The sequence below is a fragment of the Rattus norvegicus genome, chromosome 2 (assembly GCF_036323735.1).
Source record: "Rattus norvegicus strain BN/NHsdMcwi chromosome 2, GRCr8, whole genome shotgun sequence".
Classification (NCBI taxonomy): Eukaryota; Metazoa; Chordata; class Mammalia; order Rodentia; family Muridae; genus Rattus; species Rattus norvegicus.
The window spans coordinates 125,881,107-125,899,876 of NC_086020.1; the positions used below are offsets into that span (position 1 = coordinate 125,881,107).

The 18,770-nt window shown below is 37.6% G+C and overlaps 2 protein-coding genes across 7 annotated transcripts in view; both read left to right on the top strand.

Moving 5' to 3' along the window:
• Larp1b (La ribonucleoprotein 1B) overlaps nt 1-16,083 on the top strand; it is a 36,255-nt gene extending 20,172 nt beyond the window's left edge. For 2 of the 6 annotated variants that reach the window (NM_001415051.1, NM_001014036.4), the window contains exons 5-10: nt 2,056-2,196; nt 4,581-4,724; nt 5,147-5,312; nt 8,741-8,885; nt 12,842-13,016; nt 13,535-16,083. In NM_001415051.1, coding sequence (NP_001401980.1) covers nt 2,056-2,196; nt 4,581-4,724; nt 5,147-5,312; nt 8,741-8,885; nt 12,842-13,016; nt 13,535-13,554 — 791 coding nt within the window. In that variant the 3' untranslated portion in view covers nt 13,555-16,083. Of the gene's footprint in view, nt 1-2,055; nt 2,197-4,580; nt 4,725-5,146; nt 5,313-6,444; nt 6,598-8,740; nt 8,886-10,115; nt 13,017-13,534 lie in introns of those variants that run through there. The other 4 variants (XM_039102247.2, XM_039102246.2, XM_039102244.2 and 1 more) reach the window with 3 other exon arrangements.
• A 615-nt stretch (nt 16,084-16,698) lies between these two features.
• Larp1bl (La ribonucleoprotein 1B like) overlaps nt 16,699-18,770 on the top strand; it is a 60,803-nt gene continuing 58,731 nt past the window's right edge. The window contains exon 1 of the mRNA XM_039102878.2: nt 16,699-17,253. The gene's annotated coding sequence lies outside the window, so the exon portion shown is untranslated. The remainder of the gene's footprint in view (nt 17,254-18,770) is intronic.

Here is an 18,770-nt window from a genome sequence, read left to right on the forward strand (position 1 = left end):
GAAGGCAACTTGCAGGAGTCAGTCCTCTCCTATATGGATTTTAAGGGTCAACTTTGGTTTGTCAGCTTTTTGGAAGGTGCCTTTACCTGCTGAGCTATCTTACTGCCATAATCTTTTTTTCTTTTAAATATATTTTTTAAAGATTTATTTATTATATATAAGCAGACTGCTGCTGTCCTCAGACACATCAGAAGAGGGCATCAGATTTCATTATAGATGTTTGTGAGCCACCACGTGGTTGCTGGGATTTGTACTCAGGACCTCCGGAAAAGCAGTCAGTGCTCTTAACCACTGAGCCATCTCTCCAGCCCTAATCTTTTTTTCTTAAAGTACTTTGCCCTCTTTTTTGTTGTAAATCTTTTTAACTTTGTAGAAAATAGATATCAGGTATAATAATATTTTTTTTTTCTTTTTTGAGACCAGGTCTCTCAATCTACTTCTGGCTATCATGAGGCTCACTGTGTAGCCCTGGCTGGACTTAAACTCACAGAAATCCACTTAGTTTTGCCTCCCAAATGCTGGAAATAAAGACATATACCACCATGCCTAGCAACCAAGATAATTTTAAAGTTACCAACCAGTCTCTAACAGAAGATTCTTTTCTCCTCCTCTCCTGCCCTCTCCCTTCCTTTATCCTCCCTTGCCTTCTGTTCCTACTTCTGCCTTCCCTTGTCATTTGACCTTTTATTCAGACAGGGCCTTTTTGGGTTCTAATCTGGCTTTGAACTATTAATCCTTTGCCCCAACACCCAAGTTGATGGAATTATAGTCCTGAACCACCCACCACACCTGTTGTTTTAGTTCCCTTTACAAGTGGATGGATTCATTTTTTGATTTTGATTATGGTTAAAAGATAGTCTTTGGTGGGGAAGTCATGGAGGCAGGATCTGGAGTTATTGGCTTTTGTCATTCCCAGGCAGTAGGAAGCCAAAAAGCTTTTGCCCTGCTCTTTCTCATGTGCCCTGGCCTATAAAATAGTGCTGGCTACTATTAACTCTGGCCCACCTTAATTAACAGACTCTAAAAAAATCTTATAGATTCTTATAGAGGCTTGTTCCTTGATTATTCCAAATACCTTCAAGTTGACAATTGATATTAAACATCATCAAGTGGACACTCTTTATTCCAGTAGTTGTAAAGCAGATGGATCTTTGTGAGATGGAGCTCCAGAGTGAGACCCAGTTATGGAAAAAAAGAGAAAGAAAGAAAGGAAAGAAGTGAAATTAACAGCATCATTTTTTTTATTAGATTTTTTTTGATGTGTATCCCAGGATATTGAAATCCTCCTGCCTTAGCCTCTCCGGAGCTAGAATTACAGGCATGAGCCATTTTGTTCAGCTTCTTTTGTCTTTTGTCTGTCTTTAATATTGACCAGTAATAAATACTGGTAATGTCATGTCAAGAAAATTGTATCAAGGAGGAAATATCTTATACTTATTCCTCACCTGCTTTTGAGAAACTTTTTATTAGTAGTAATACTAGACAAATGACTACTACAGTGTTCTGAAGCCAAAGTCTCTGGGTTTGTTTTTATAATTTTGTGTGCTTATGTATTTATGTGTATATGATTTGTGTATGCATGCATAAGTGTATAGAGGCTGGTTACTCTCAGTTTTATTTCTCTTACTGAACCTGAAACATATTGATGGGCAAGCCCCAGGGATCCTCCTTTTTCTGCCTCCCCATCCCTGAGTGTTGGCATCATAGGCCTGGCTTTTATGTAGGTGCTGGAGGTGACACTCAGGGCCGTGTACTTAGCTAGCAAGTAATTACTAATGGACTCATCTTCCCAACTCCTGGGATGTTAGTTCAATTGATTTTTTTTTTTTTTGTAGTTTACTGGCTTTTCACTTGCTAGTTAGAAATAATTTGCACAAACTTAGTGAAAGATAGGTCTATAAAAATAAAAAGAATTCTTTTGGTATTCTACATACAGAAAATCATTCAAAGGCAGACTGAATCTTTAATTAAAATTCAGAGTGCTTTTAGAATTACACAGCCTTCATGAGAATTGTACATCATCATGAAACAATTTTGTTTTGTTTTATTTTCAAGCTAATAAGCACAAATGGGTACCACTCCACTTAGATGATGTGAGACCAGACAGCCAGGAAAGACCTGGGTCCCGGAACAGCTCTAGATGTCAACCTGAAGCAAATAAACCAGCGCACAACAATAGAAAAAGTGATACACGAAGTAAGTATCATTTCAAGAGTGCCGTGAATTTGAACAAACATAGCTTTAGTGCTTACCATTGGAACTATGTAGAGTAAACTGCAGACACATCTAAGTCTACATATCTTCAGCGGACATGTCTAAAGAATAGTGCAATTATGGCACCTAACAACAAGGCTGAACACAATATAACTTATTCCAATGTTGGTGTTTTATCTTTTTGGTTTTCCAAGACAGGGTTTCCTTGTGCAGCCCTGGTTGTCCTTAGAATTCTTTCTGTAGGCCAGGCTGGCTTCAAAAACTTTGTTGTAGGCCTCCTGAATGCTGGGATTCGAGGTATGTGCCACCATCTCCTGGCTTAATTTTATATCTTATTTTATATTTTGAGACAGGACTTTACTATTTAGCTTACTCTGTAGCCAGGCATGTATGTATCTGACCTCAGATTTGTGATTTCCTGCCTCGACCCCTTCGAGTGCTAGGCTTACAGACAGGCGCTATCACTCCCTTAATCTCCACCATTGTCTTAACAGTTCCTTTGCTTTGACTTCCTTGACATTGATTTTTTTCTTTTTTATAAGACAATTGAATGATGATGGTAGTGATTATGGTTTTTTTTTGAGACAGGGTCTTTCTGTGTAATCCAGGCTGACCTTGAATTCAGAGATCGGCCTGCCTCTGCCAATTAAAATTTTGGAATTAAAGGCATAAACTGTTCCCTGCAAGATAATAATTGGTTTTAAACAGATATTTTTTTTTTTACTTTGGGCTATGTTTTGAGTCATGTTTCCTTATGATTAGTTTTTAATTACAAATTATTAGTAGAAATACTTTTCTTTTTTTAAGACAAGGTCTCTGTATAAACCAGAGATCTATTAGCCTCTCTTATTTCTCGAGTGCTGGGATTAAAAGTGTGTATCACAGTGCCTGGCATCTAAATACTTAGATGATATTTATGTTTCAATAGCAAACTTTTTGTGAGTTTATTATGGTATAATGTAAAATGAGGCCTACTTTGGGTTAAGGTAGGACTATTTGGTTTAACTGTTCTGGATATCACTGAATATTGTTGTACAGATTGGCCTTGAACCCAAAGTCCTCCAACCTCCCAATAGCTAGGATTGTAGGTGTATAGCCATTTTTGGCAAGAATATTTTAGGGGCTGGAGTGATAATTAAGAATGTTTACTTCTTTTGAAGTGGTGTTAGGTTCCAGCATGACAACCACCTATAACTCTTGTTCCAAGGATCCAAGGGTCTCTTCTAACATCTGTGGGCTTTTCTTCACATGTGGTAGACATAAATCCATATACAGACACATAAATTACAAAGAATTTTAAACTGTCATAGAAGATGGGGTTATAGGGTCTAGGGCTTTCAGTTGGAGAGATAATGCTGGATGTCCTTTCTGAAGAATGCATAGATGTGGGGTGTGGGCTAATGAGTGGAAGTGGGGGGTTATGGAACACATCTGAACAGCATACGGTAATTCCTTCTTTCTCACTCTTGTCTAACCACCATCAAAAATCTTTGTTGTAAGCCATGGCGGTTCACCTTTAACAGCACTCATGAGGTAGAGGCATAGGGATCCCTGAGTTTGAGGATAGCCTCTTGTATACAGAGTGAGAGTGGGAGAATATTATAGATACAATTCTCTTGTTCTTTTTGTCTGGATTTTTTATGTGATTTCAGTTTTCCTTTTTTAAAAAAGCATGCCTTTTATTTGAATGGTAGTATTTCTTCCTTACATGTTTTGTAGAAAGTATTTTTAGGGAAGTTTTATGTATAAATACAATAGCCATGGAGCATTCTAAATATGTATATAACATTATTAGCATATTATTGTCTTTCTAGTATGTTGTTTACTTAATACATAATGTTTTCTATATGCTCAGCACCTCCTTACCCCAACCCACTTTTTATGCTAAAGATATTGATAGTAACCTTGGATTCTTGCTCTTTAAATACAGCCTGGCTACTATCAACTAGGATAGAAGGATGTGGTAGCTGCTGCTTAGTGATCTCATCACTATGGCAGGTTTATGCAGGAATTTCTAGGAGTTCAAGGCCAACCCGGGCTACCAAATCTGACACTACCTTAAGGCCTGGCGCTTGTTAACGCCTGCCTTTAATCCCATCACTTGGGAGGGCAGCCCCAGGCAGCTCTCCAAATTCAATGCCAGCAGCCCCACCTACATAGTGATTTCTTATCTAAAAAAAAAAAAAGACCCAAGAGAGGGGGAAGTGGGTGACTGTAATTAAATACATTGTATGCACATGAAAAGAATAAATAAGAGGTGCTTTTAAATTCAAAGAGGAAAAAATGGGGGAGAAAGTAGTTACTATATTTCATAGAGATCATTATTTTATTGTAAATTTGAATGTATTAAATATTTTTATTTGAAGGTTGGAGACGGGATAGAGAAAAGAGAGATGATCAAGATGAAGTATCCAGTGTGAGAAGTGAGGGTGGTACCATCCGAGGTTCCACTAGAGGCCGGGGAAGAGGCCGGGGCCGAGGAAGAGGCCGAGGTCGAGGAAACCCTAGATGTAAGACATGAGGTTTTTTTTCCCCCTCTGTTAAATTAGGTGAACTTTGAAAGAAAATTAGCAATTATCCTTTTTTTCAATGTTGCCCTATATTATGTTAACATTTTTTTACATTTTATTTTTATGTGTGTGGTTTAGGTCAGGGTGCCATGGTATGCATGTGGAAATCTGAGAACAAATTGCAGGAGTTGGTTCTCTCTATGATGTGACACCTGGAGGTTAAATGCAGGCTATTAGCTTGGTGACATGGGCCTTTCCCTGCTGAGCTATCTCAGTGATCCTCTGGCAGGATGGGTCAGCAAATCATTTTAGTTTGATAGTAAATTTAGTTTTTGTGTTTGAAGTTTTTAATTTTGGATTTCTTTTTGTGGTTACTGCTTATTTTTTAATTTGTGATCACCTTTCTTTTACTTTGTATCCAGTGAACTTTGATTATTCATATGGTTATCGAGAGCCAGGGGAAAGGACTGAGCAGCCATTTCCTACAGAGCTTAACACCAGCATGATGTATTACTATGATGATGGCACAGGTGTGCAGGTGTATCCTGTGGAAGAAACACTGCTTAAAGAGTACATTAAGCGCCAAATGTAAGTACATGTCAAAGACAGAAGGCACTCACATCTGTTTCAGTAGCAAATTTATTATATATCTGACTTATCATATTTTCAAAACTGCAATAGTAAAATTACAGAATGGGAATATTATTTTGATTTTTTTCTAAGAGATTGACAAAATAGGTGTCTACAAACTTTTCTTTTTGTTTATATGCCTGTCATTTAAGAGTAGTTGAAATGTCATTGCGTAATGAGTAAGTATGAAAAAATGTAAGACTAAAACTTCTTCATATTATTTAAAATAAGTAAAATATGTCTCATTTGCAAATAGGTAATTGAAATTTGCAAATGAGCTGGGTGTGGTGGTACATGCCTGAAATTCTGAGGAACATTGCTGAGTTCAAAGCTAGCCTGAGACGCAGAGCAAAACCCATATGATAAAAAGCAAAACAAATATGAAAAAAATAATAAAAACACTTGTAAATGATTAAAATAGTGCCTGATGTTTCAAAATTTAATAGCAACTGATGGCTGCATTGTCTTTTATCTTTTAAGCTCTGAATTCTTCATGGCATCTATTAAAGGAGAAATATTTTTAAATCATACACTAGTCCTCTGTAAGAACTCTGCTTATTCCAAATATATATTTTGCATATCTGCATGGTATGTTTATATCATGGAAATTACAAAGAATACAAAACAAGCCCCCCAGGAAACCCCACAACTTTCCCAAGTAATTTGTGTAACCAACTGGGTAAAATCTTACTTTTCTACCTTACATGATGAAGGAAAATGGTCTATTTTTGAGAGGGCATAAGCATTTAAAATACACACATTTATATATATATATATATATATATGTATATATATATATATATATATATATATATATATATATATATATATATATATATATATATATAAAGGATGGGACCCTCCTCTGTAACTAGACTTTATTTTTTTCATTGGTGTCAGCCAGTCACCTTTGGTTGCCTTAGTAGTGGTAGATGTGATGGGCTACCAGTACAGAGCAACTTGCTTATTTTGTTCTTGCTTCCTTTGTTATGGTTGACACAAAACTAAGCAAAGGGCCTTTTTGTGGCCAGAAAGTGCCTGTCAACTTCATACCATTATTCCTGTCTTCTTTTGTAACTCTTACTGCTAGGTCCTTCTGAGACCTGACAGTGAACATGCAACTCCATGTCAGGATAATCGGCATCCACTGTGCTCATGAGTGAGGGAGGAGCAGAGCTGCTTCCTTGTTGACAGTTTCTGGTCATGCAGTGTAGAATGCAGAGCTGCTAAGGTAGGACATGTATGTCCCCTAGGACACTGAGCAAAATGTCAGACATTGGCCATGACTCTTTTTTGTTGTTTCAGTGGCAGGGTTTTTGGCAAACATCCATGGAGTGTCTCTTAGAGATGCGGGTTCACACTTTGCTCACTGTAGTGGTCAGACTGTTTCTAGTCTGTACTTAGAGAGGTGAAGTGATGGATTAGGTCTGCATTTGCATTTTTGTCCTTTTCTCCTTTTTAAAGTTTTTATTGTACTTTGATGCTAAATATTATTTTACCATTACTACATTCTAACCAACTGAGTGAACTAGGTAGATGAAAATATATTTTAAAGTTGCTTTATTATTCCTAATGGATAGTCTTAGTCACTTTAAATGAAAAATTTCTAACAAATGCTAAATGGTGTTTTTATTTTTATTTATTTTTTTCCTTTTGAGATAGGCACTCATAGAGTGACTGAAACTTCTGGTCCCTCCTGTCTCAACTTTCAAGTACCCGCTACTTTGTCACCACACTGGGCTAAATTTTAACACTGATCAATCTCTTGTCATTCAAATTTATAGATTAGTATGTTTGTAACCCAGTACAGACTATAGCTAATAGTGATTTGTGGATTTACTTACGTAGCTTTGGTTTTCACAATGGATCAATTACTACTGATTTAGGAAACTGCATTAAATACGGTTCTAACTTATGACTACATCAGATGGCTAGTATAATGTCCCAGGTTTTGTAATCTCAGACATTTCAAGATCCTGAGGCAATGGGATTAGGCATTTGAGGTGGAATAAAAGTCAGAACACACAATTTATTAGTGTCACCCAGATGTCAGTAAATAAGCTCTATGAGAACTTTGCACCTTGACTGATGAATATTACACAGGACAGATTTAGATCATATGTTTTTAAAGTATTTTCCCCCTCTCCCACAAGTGAAATGTTATTCCTAATCAGTTAATATTTAGAGGTGCTTAGTTATTCAAGGTTAGAATTTGTCCTAAGTAGTTCAAGGTTACCAAGTAATGGAGTTAGTTGTACACTAAAGAGTGTGAAATTGCGTGCTTTCTCCTACCTTGCTGCCTCCCAAGAACTTTCTCTGGGCTTGGGAAGCTAGCTTTAGGACTGTAGGATTGCCCATTATAATGTAGCCATGGGTCTCTTTATCCCACCTGGGACCCCGATCTCTGTCTTTAGAGTCAAATTATTTTCTTTTTTACTATATGGATGCTGTACTTTAAATGTATGTTTTCCACTTCATTAAAAAAATTTTCCTTCTGGGTCTTTTATGACTTATCTTTTAAGTTTATTGTCTTTGGCTAGACTGATAGTTGCCTGTTTAGAATCTGTCTGGGGCAAGGTTAAGTGGATCTGTACTTAAATAACTCTAACCCCAAATTATCTAAGCATTGTCTGTATCTTTTCTCTTCATGGACTTAGTTCATGGAGCCAGTGATATGTCTTTTTTAGATATATTATATTATTCTTCCCTTTGTTTGGAAATGCTGAGGACCAAAAAGCTTGGGCTTCTATGACTTATGCATATGTTACTGTGTTGGCATGATTTTTACTTAGTTGTGTGCTGGTTGCTAAGGGTCCTAATATACAATGTTAGGGTGTTGTTATTTTGGGGGTAGGGGGACAAAGGACCTTATGTTTGAGTATGAATCAACAAAAGATACTCTCAAGTGCTCTGTTCTTTCCAGTGTTTGGGAGGTAGTAAACTGATATATTTAGTTTTGTTATTATTTAGGGTTTAATGAAGCAGGTGGAGGTAACTTTGCCATAGGATCTTTCAGTGAATGACTCATTGAAAAATTCAGTGCTGTAGAATTTTCACTTACCCAGCAAGTATATGTCTGTATTCTGAACAATATAAACATGGATTTTTAAATTATATTTTAATTTGTTAGACATAAGTTTAGTTAAATGATTATCATTAACTTTTAATAAGTTTCTGCTTGTGTGCAAAAGAAATTTATCAATTGAGCAGGGTTTTGCTTGGTCTCATGTTTGCCATGTGCTATATTATGTTCCATGTATATTTTGCCTAACATGTAAATATAGCAGTATTACTAACCAGAGGAGAATAATTTGATAAGTTGTTCTAAGCAGTGGGTACACGTCTGTGTTGCCACATGAGTGGGTAAACTCGTCCTCTTTTCTTAGTGAGTATTACTTCAGCATAGAGAACTTGGAACGGGACTTCTTTCTTCGAAGAAAGATGGATGAGCAGGGATTTCTGCCCATTTCCCTGATTGCTGGTTTTCACCGTGTGCAGGCTCTCACCACAAACCTTAATCTCATCTTGGAGGTAAATATTTATTTAAAACAATAAAAAGTCAAACTTAAAAACTGTCCTTAAAAAGTGTTTAAAAAGGAGGACTACTCAGTGGTAGAGCATTTGGCCAATACACATGAGATCCTCTGTTTATCCCCAGAACTAGCTCCCTCCCCACTCCAAAAAAATAGGAAAGAAAGAAAAGTGGGCTGCTGAGATGCTTCCATGAGTAAGGGTGCTTGCTATCAACTCCGAAGACCTGTGTCCTACCCACAGAGTCCATGTGGTGGTGGAAGGAGAAAACCAACTTGTACAAGTTTTCCTCTGATTCCACATGTTCACCATGGCATACTTATGCAAGGCCACACTATACACACAACATGCGCACACACTATACAAATACTGGTTATGTGTTTAAAAAGTATGCTGACTAAGGTGTTGGGTAAGAATTGGTAAGTTCAAGACAAATCTGAGCTACAGAGCAAGACCCCTAGGACCTCCCCACTCCTAACTCCTAGAGAAGTATGCTAGGCATGGAGATTTAAAGCCACTCAGAAGTATAAATCCTTGAGTCCATATGTTCTAGGTTAGCTGTCATCTTAATAAAGATAATAAAAAGCTGTCAGTCAATAGTTCCTGAGTTCAGAGAAATCTCAGCTATTTCCTATTTTTAATGAGTCCTATTTTAAATGTGTTTCTTTGAAATCTTGAACCTTTAGTATTTTGAGGTCTTTAATCTTCTCTCAGACTGGTCTAAACTAACATGCAATTCTACTTACTAAATATTGAATTATCATGTGCTTTAGGAAACCTTCCTTCACATGAATGCACATGTGCACATGCTCACTCATGGATGCAGGGTTTCAGGTAGCTAGGCTTGTTTCAAACCTGTTGTCACTATGGAGCTGAGGCTAGCCTTGAACTCCCTATTCTGTCCCTACCACCAAAGAACTGTGTTACAGGTGTGGGCTTCTTTCTAGTCAGGAAGTTAATTGGAGAAAACCTTTCTAGCTGTGGTAATACTGCCTTTAAGTAAATCTGTGATTTTGTCTTCTTTCTAGAAATTAATTCTCTCAACATTTTTTATTTTCCTTTTTCTACGTATATGATAGTCCCTGTGTAGGCTCTTACATAGCACGTAGCAAGAATGATGATCTTTTGTCTTGTAGTTTTTGTTTTTCCCGATACCATATAAATTAGTAAGTTAAGATTTTGTAGTCTTTAATTCTTTTTCCTTTCTCTTTTCTTTTCCTCCCCCCCCAGCCCCCCCTGTTCAATAAAGCCCAGGCTGGGATCCTCCTGCCTCTGTCTCCCTGGTGCTAGCACTGCAGGTCTGAGGCATCACAAACAGCTGCTCCTGATCTTTGACGTCTCACAGTGCCTTTGGGATTGATTGCTTTGTTTTGTTTCAGCCCTCCCCTGCCTTGTGTTGCTGATCTCTGTTCTGTAGTACAGATGTCCCTCAGCATACCCATGCACTAATGGATGACTGTGTTCCATTTTGGAGATTGTAAATAAAGACTGAGGTCTCATGTGATTGTGTTTTCATTTATGCTGGGTAAATTCTTTTGACTGTAGTTGCTAGGATGTGTAATAACTTGCTCTGATTTAGTATTATCTACATAGCTAAACATTATGAATCAATTTCTGTAAAAGGTAGCCAGGCTGGCCTTAAACTCACAGAAATCCTGCCCTACCCTCCTGAGTATTGGTATTGCAGGTATGAGGCTCATGAGGTTCAAGCCTGCAGTAGGTCAGGTGACCCTTGTTCTGTAGCATTCCAGCTGGTAACTAAGGTCACTCTGGGGTAGCGGTAGGTTATTTGCTTCCATCCTAAATCTCGTGTTCTGCATCAACTGAATTTATGTCTGCTCATTTCCTTTGTCTCAGGTTCTCACAGATGCAGATCTTCAGCCCTAAGGGATAGATCTCTACATAGATCATTAGTACTTGCTATTTTAATACGGCAAACTGACATTTATTTAGCAGGTCAGTGAGTGGGCATGGTTAGCCATGGTGTGAGGTCAAAGGACAACTTTTAGGAGCTAGTGCTCTCTCTCCTTCCACCACTGAACTCAGGCCCTCAATGTCAGGTGTCTATACCAGCTCAGATATCTCGTTAGCCCAGGGCTACTTTCTCTTCCTCCTCTTCCTTTCTTCCCTCCCTCCTTTCTTTTTCTGAATCAGGGTTTCTCTTTGCTATGTAGACCAGCTGGCTTTGAACTGACACAGATCCTCCTGCCTCTGCCTCCCTGAGTGAGGGGTTAAAGGTGTGTACTCTCATCACTTTTTTTTCCTTTAACTGTATCATGAAGAAAAATGCCTAATTGGTCAGCTAGTCAGAACTTTGGACGCCCCCAAATATCAGTTAAAACAGGATCTGATTTAGGTTAAGCTTTGGAATTTATAAAAGTTCCAGTTTTTTTTTTTTTTTTAGACTTTTTCAGATTTAAGCTGCTTGAACATTTTGCATATAGCTGTTCCCTTTAGAATTTGTCTGCTTGTTTCTTTCACACAGGGTAGTAATCCTCTAATCCTCCTACCTCACCCTCCTTAGTGTTGAGTTTATAGGCATGTGCCATTATGCCTGGCTTTTGGTTTGCTCTAATTGTTTTAGAAGACATGAATAATGAATAACTAATTTCTTTTAATTTCTACCTGTTCATTTACTAAGGACAGAATTGTTTTGTTTTGTCTTTTAATTTTGGTGGTGGTGGGTCACTACCTGTCTCAATGCTTAACATTCCTGAATGAAGCACACATACAGCCTTTATATTTAATATGCCTTAATCAGCACAATAGCTGGCTACTGCCCAACCTCCACCACTGATAGAATCTACCTCCCCCCAATAATTCTGAGTTGAAACTTAATAAATTCTGTGTTCTGTCTTGGCTACTCTGGACCCAGAGGGCTGCCCATCTTGGCCACATTCTTCTGGCTCCTTCACACATTCTCTCTGATCATCTTTACACTATCTTGACCTCGCAAATTTCCCTTCCCTCCTCTAGTCCCAAGCCCAGGAATCTGCCTCCGTCTACCCTCCACAGACATTACCAATGACCCACTACCGGCAGGTTCCCAGAAGCTACATGCAGACAATGGTGTAAGCAGTTTTGGGGATCCAAATTAATATTAGAATACAAGCAGCATTGGGCCAAACCCAGTACACAGAATCCAAAGTCCTGTGCATGGACCACTAAGTGATTCCATAGGTTGTTTTCTACATAAAAAATCTATTCCACAGGATCTGTAACACAGTTTTTAACCTCACCTTTGGCCAGTAATAAGTCAGTTGTTTTCTTGTTAGTAATCAGTGTAGTTTCTTTTTGTATACTCCTCTTGAATTAGGGTCTTGCATAGCACAGATCTGACTTCAACTCATATCAAACTCACTATGTAACTTGGGAAAACTTTTAATTCTTGATCCTTTTATCCCTACCACCTGAGTGAGTGCTGCATTGCAGACACATATCACCATACCTGTTTTTTTTTGGGGGGGATTACTTGTGATAAAACTCAGGACATCAATCATGTCAGGGAAGAACCCTAGGAAGTAAGCTCTATCTTCAGCTTGTTAATTCACTTTTTTGACAGTGGGAGTTGGAGTACAGGGTCTCATGTAGTGCCACCTATCCTCAAGCTCACTGTAGCCTAGAATGACTTCGAGAACTTTGCTTACCTCTATTTATCTCCCACCCCCATTTCCTGAGTTCTGTTTCTGGTCTTTTGAGACAGAGTCTTAAGCTGGCCCCAAACTTGGCACAATCCTTTTGCCTCTGCTGCCCGATCACTGAAATTACAGACATGGACCAATATACCTAAAGGAATGTTCTATTGCTAAGACTAATTCACAGTTAGTCTTAGACGCATTAACTATGTTATTACAGCCTACTAACTTGAAGCTTTGCAATTTTTAGATAAGAATTTTTAAAGCATACAACTAAGACCTTTTGCATGTAACTTTAATGTGTAAATTTTCTACTGCCAGGCACTTAAGGATAGCACAGAAGTAGAAATTGTGGATGAGAAAATGAGGAAAAAGATAGAACCAGAAAAATGGCCAATTCCAGGCCCTCCTCCACGAAATGTGCCACAGACAGACTTCTCTCAGTTGATTGATTGTCCGGAGTTCATACCTGGCCAGGCCTTTGGCTCCCATACAGGTAACTGCTTTTACTAGTTCAAACAGTGTAAGAGTGGGCTGTTTGTGAGGTTTCCTATTTATCTGTAATCTGTTGTGCTTTCATAATAGCAAAGCTAAAGCTAATTAAATGACTCTTGGTCCTCCAAATTCTACTTAAGCTATTTCCTAGCTAAACTATAATTAATTATGCACAATCATAGTGTTTCTTGATCTTAGATATTTTTTGTGTATTATCTTGTGTGGACTTTCTTCCATTTTAAAATTCTACTAAATGACTGGTATATCACAGCACTTCTCTCTACCTAAACCTGAAAGAGCCAGCATTTGTACTCAAGACTAGCTAGCCTTCCTTTTTTTTGTTCCCAATGTACTTTAAACTTGTCTTGAAATATAAGATAACCCATATTCTAAAATAGTGTTGGGATTTTCTTTACCTGTGTTTTTGAGTTTCCAAAAACTATAGTGTTAATTTTTTGCCTGGTTCATTTTAAAGATAATTGCTCTTGGGAAAAATATGTGTGCTTAACCTTTTTTCAGTCAGGGTGATGATCTACTGATGCTCTTGGATGTCATGTGATCGGAATATACAGTGGAGTAGGTGACTCCCTGAAATACCATGTAAATATGAGAGCAAATCGTGCTGCAGAAGTGAGAGTGACCATACTGTCTTCTGTGCAAGAATGTCTACGCCCACCCCCTTGTGGAGAAGGTTGGGCCAGCCTGCAGTGGAGAAAACCACCTTTACGATAATGATGTGAGACAGACCAGAGGACTGCTGTTACTGTAGGAGCTTCTCCTTTCTATGTCATTAGCTTAGGCTGCACGGGCTACTTCATGGTGGGAAAGTTAATTGTTATCATTGGGGAAATACTGCAAATTCTATCTTTTGTTTCCAGGCATTTATACTTTGCCCAGATCAATAAAGCAGAAAAAGAGAGGATTGAGTAGCATTTCCAAAATTGTTAGGTCCTTTGCTATTTGACTTGCTCTTTAATATAGTATACTTTGCATAACTCACATGTTGTCATATTTCACATGTACTATAAGATGTATTAATGTGAATACTTAAGGGGTAAGAAATTTAAGTTAAATAAATAAGGGCATTTTTCCTTTATGCTTCAAAATTGTTTTAAAGGGCTTTTCTTTTTATTATTTTATTTATTATTGTGCACATATGTGTGTTTTTTGCGTGTGGGCATATGTGTGCCATGGTATGTATGTGTGGAGGTAAGAGGACAACTTTACAGAGTTGGTTCTTTATTTCCACTGTGGGACTCAGGTATTAAACTCAGGTGGTTAGATTTGCCCAGTAAGTGCCCTTACCTTCTGAGCCATGTCTCTGGCTTCAAAATTGTATCTCATACATTGGCATAAAAAAACTGCCTGCCTATCTATGTTCCTCAAACTGTAAACTGGAATAAATCCTTCTTGTCAAGAATTTGGGCACAGCAATGAAAAAAATAACTAATAAAGTTAGTACCAAGAAGTCGAAGTGTTGCTGTAGTAACCTATGTGGTATGTAGGCTGTTGGACCTGGTCCTCAGAAGGAATGTGAAAGAAGGATGCAGAGCTCAGTAGTCATTCTGAGTGGCTTATAGGAGACCAGCACACCAATGAGAACCTAGCAAGTGACCATTGTGCTCAGGAGAGGGGCAGGTAACACTGGAGAGTTGAGCTAAAGGCTATTTGTGTTTCCTACTGATGGAGAATATGGATGTATTCTGCCCATTCCTGAGAATGTAAGTCATAGAGCGATTTGCAGTTTGTTTGGCAGTGGCAGTTTCAAAACAGAATTATGTTTAGGCAAAGGCATATTTACTACTCACTGTGCTTATTCAGATCTATAGCAAGAGAAAGCAGAGAGTGAAAAATGTTCAGTGTGGGGAAGAAAGGAGTGCACCCAGCAGAGTGCACAGAGAGCTTTTTATACTTAAGGAAATTAGTGCCAAAGTGAGAAATTAAACATTACTACTAAGGCAGGGCAAGTGCCCGTAGTCTCAAATTGATTTGAAAGAAGAGAAACTAAACTGAGACTGGCTAATTTCTGCTATGTAAACAGACTTCTATGAGAAATGTTTAACAGGTTTGGAAGCCCAAGTATGTTGAAAGGCTAGTTATAGCACTCTTAAGCTACTTACAGGTAATAGGGGCCAGACAGCATCTCAGGCTGGCAGTAGAACTTGAATGCTTCATCAGCATGTAAAATGCAAGTTACAGGGTCATGGAAGCTTGCATCAGAAGCCACTGAAAAACTGTGTGGCAAAGGAGATTCTGAAACACCATTGTTTAAAGCTCTGTAAGGTCAAGTTGTAAACTAGACATCCAGGCTATTTATTGGAAGTTCCAGAATTGTGGAACACCTGCCAATGGAAACTGTAGTAGAATCATCCCATGAGAGAAGCTATATATATAGTACAGGTGACAACATTGGAGGGGTGTTGCTGTCCATGGTTTTTGGATCCCAGATGATAGTACCACAAGCCCCAGATGCTGATCATGGTATAGTGTTTCCCTGCTAGGTTTAGGTGTTACTTTGATCCAATCTTCCCTTGCTATACCCCATTCCTCTCTGTTGGAATGGAAATGTTTACACTATGCCTTTGTACATTGGAAGTATGTATCTTGTTTTCTGAAATTATAGAAACTCACGTTAAGACCTTGCCTTGCATCTCAGAGCCTTTGGGCTTTTGAACAATGTTGGGACAATTAAAGACTATGGTGACTTTTGAAGTCAGACTGAATTTATTTTGCTTTATGAGGCTATGGGAGTCAGAGATGAAATGTAATGGTTTAAAGTGATTTGTTTGAGAGTCAAGTTGACAAGGAGTGTACTTGTGATAATTAATCTTCATTGTTAACTTTGCTGGTTATGTCTGTGGGGGCATTTCCAGAGAGGCTTAACTGAAGAGGGAAGACCCATCCTAAACTGGGCTGGGTGCTTGGCCTGAATACCAGCATTCATCTTTGTGCTTCCTGACTGCAGACACAGTGTTTCCAGCCACCTCATGTTCCTATCTCCATGCCTTCCTGCCATCATGGATTCTGCCCCTCAAACTGTGAGCCAAAATAAATCCTTCTACCCTTAAGCTGCTTCTTGTCAAGTGTTTTGTTACAGTGACATAAAAAGATAGCCATATACTGCCTGTCAGTAAACAATTGAATAATTTTAGATATTTCTGTTTGAGACCAAAATATTTCCTTTGGTTTTATTCCTTTTAATGTCCATGTCCTTATTATAAAGGTATTTGAATTATAATTGCAAACCATACATACAATTTGTGACTCTTTAAATCACACTGAACTAGTTTCAGATGTTTTGTGACCCACAGTTTTTAGCTTTCCACGGGTGTTTTCTACCCATAATTTTGTCTCTCTATAATAATTAGGGTATGTTTTTAAAGAGAAGTGAAATTTAGGTTTCTATTCCTAAAGATTGAATGAATAACTGAAAAAAAAAAAGAAACTACGTGTAAAGTTGGGATCCTGAACAACTAGCTGGGAACGTTGGATAGTATAGAAAATAATTTTTATACAAGATGTATACTTGGGGTTCAAGATAATATTTTAACCATCTTAAGAACAAGTAATTGGGAATGTTTAGTAATATGGAAATATTTTTTCCACAAGATAGCTAAGATAGGTGAGTCAAGGTGGAGATGACTTTCCATTAACCATTCATCTATTATCAATAAAATTGCAATAAAAAAATCAAAGTTTTATATATTTTACCCTTTTAACCTATGTTCAGATGCATACAAAAAAGTCAGTGTAAATAAATGTCATGCTAATGTCAGATCTTTATATTATAAAGGACAAGCAGATGCTAAACGAGTGGGATGCTGGTAGAATCATGCTGATTCACATTAGCTCGTAGTAAATCTTCCTCCATTTCCTATAAATCTTCACATCTGACCTTGTTAGTCTACTTGTAGATTGTTTGGAGAATAGTGTGACACTGACACTGGAGAAAGAAACAAGGTAGGACTGTAGACAGCCTTCTTATGTAACCATAGGTGGAGATAAGGAGTGAAGCTTTTATCTAATACCCTTTAATAAATCAAATTCAGAGTATCTTAATGTTTGATTATGTTTCTGTGGCCTTTGTATGGTAAACTATTTTAACATAACTGATTCTTTTTATCACAGAAATTTAAATATCTACTTTTTCCTCTTTGGAGGTTGAATTGTGTAACACGAGTTGGCATTGCCAGCGAGCAGAAGATCTTAATCAGCACAAAAGGTTGATTTTGAGACTGGTAAGATAACTTCTGGAATGCAGGGTTTGCTGTGGGTGTGGTGTACTGTCAGCTCATGGTGTGTGAGAGGAATGGTTACTGTACAGGCTGTGGAGCTTCCTCTGAAAGCTTTATGTAGAAGTTCTTGAAGAATCCTCATGACTGAGAACTGTAGTCAATCCATAGTTAGGAGAAAAGCCACCCTAGATCTAAGTACACATTTTTCTTTGGAGAATCAGACTGACATTTTCTATTTAATATAAAATCAGCAAAGGTATATATTCACTCAAATTATACCCAAGGTGTTATATGGCCAAAAGCTTAAACTTTTGATTTTATGTTATTAAAAATAATTTAAGATACTTTAGTTATAAAATAAATTAGGAGTCCTGAAAACATGACAGAGTATATGTGTAAGTTTAAGCATAAAGTGAACAACTTCATCCTGATATTGTTAATTTTTCTCTTTGCCAAATATTTTAATATTCCATTTCTAAGCCCATAAATTTTTAGTATAATAAAACAACTGTAACTGTAAACATAATTCAAGCTTAGAGACAAGAGATGATTTTTATATATATATATATCTGTTAGGTGGGTATAACAAGGATAAATTGTGCAGTAAGACAGTAAGTACTGGGGCTGTAACATTTGCTGCAGAAGACTCATGTAGGGCAGCTCACAATTCTAGCTCCAGGGGATCCAGCACCCTGTTCTGACCTCCCAGGCCCCATGCACATGTGGCACCACCCCCTTAAAACCACAGTTTTGATTTTCCCCACTGTTGTTCCAGTTGCTATTCTGACATTTAGATCATATATATTCCTATAAATATATGTATATATGTGTATATATATGTGTATATGTGTAGTAATTCTGTTAAATTATGCATGTATGTGTATTTTTAATAAGAGTTGTGTAAGGAACTATGTCATCCCATCCCCACAGTTAATAAGATAGTGGTTCTTTGTGTTCTTTGGTCATTGTATAAATACAGTACAAAATATTTGCCAGGTGTCATAACACACACTTTTGATCCTAGCTCCAGGAGGCAGAGAGGAAGATTTCTTGTGAGTTCTAGTCTAGCCTGGTCTGCTAAGCAAGTGCAGCCAACATGGCTCCATACTGAAACTAAAAAACAAAAACAGCAACTAAACAAAAGCATTTAGTTTCAGTAATATTTACATAAATACTTTTATTTACCATAGCTACATTATTACAACATGCCTAATATAAATCTTTGCTTATTTGGGACAGAAGGTGCCAGGTGGTTTGTTTGTTTGTTTGTTTTTTAACAGCACTTTACAATTGCCTTGAGCATATTTCAGAACTGGACTCACTTCAAGTTCTTCACTGCACATAACTGGAATTTATTATATTGTACAACCTTTTTCATTTTTTTGTGGTTCTGGGTATCAAATCTAAAGGCCTGCCATGGGCCATATGTTTGCAAGCCCATGCCTGCTGTATTGACTAGAATATTCTGGAGCCTTTTTTCTACTTTAAATCTCCTTGCTTTTTTAAAAATAACAGTGATT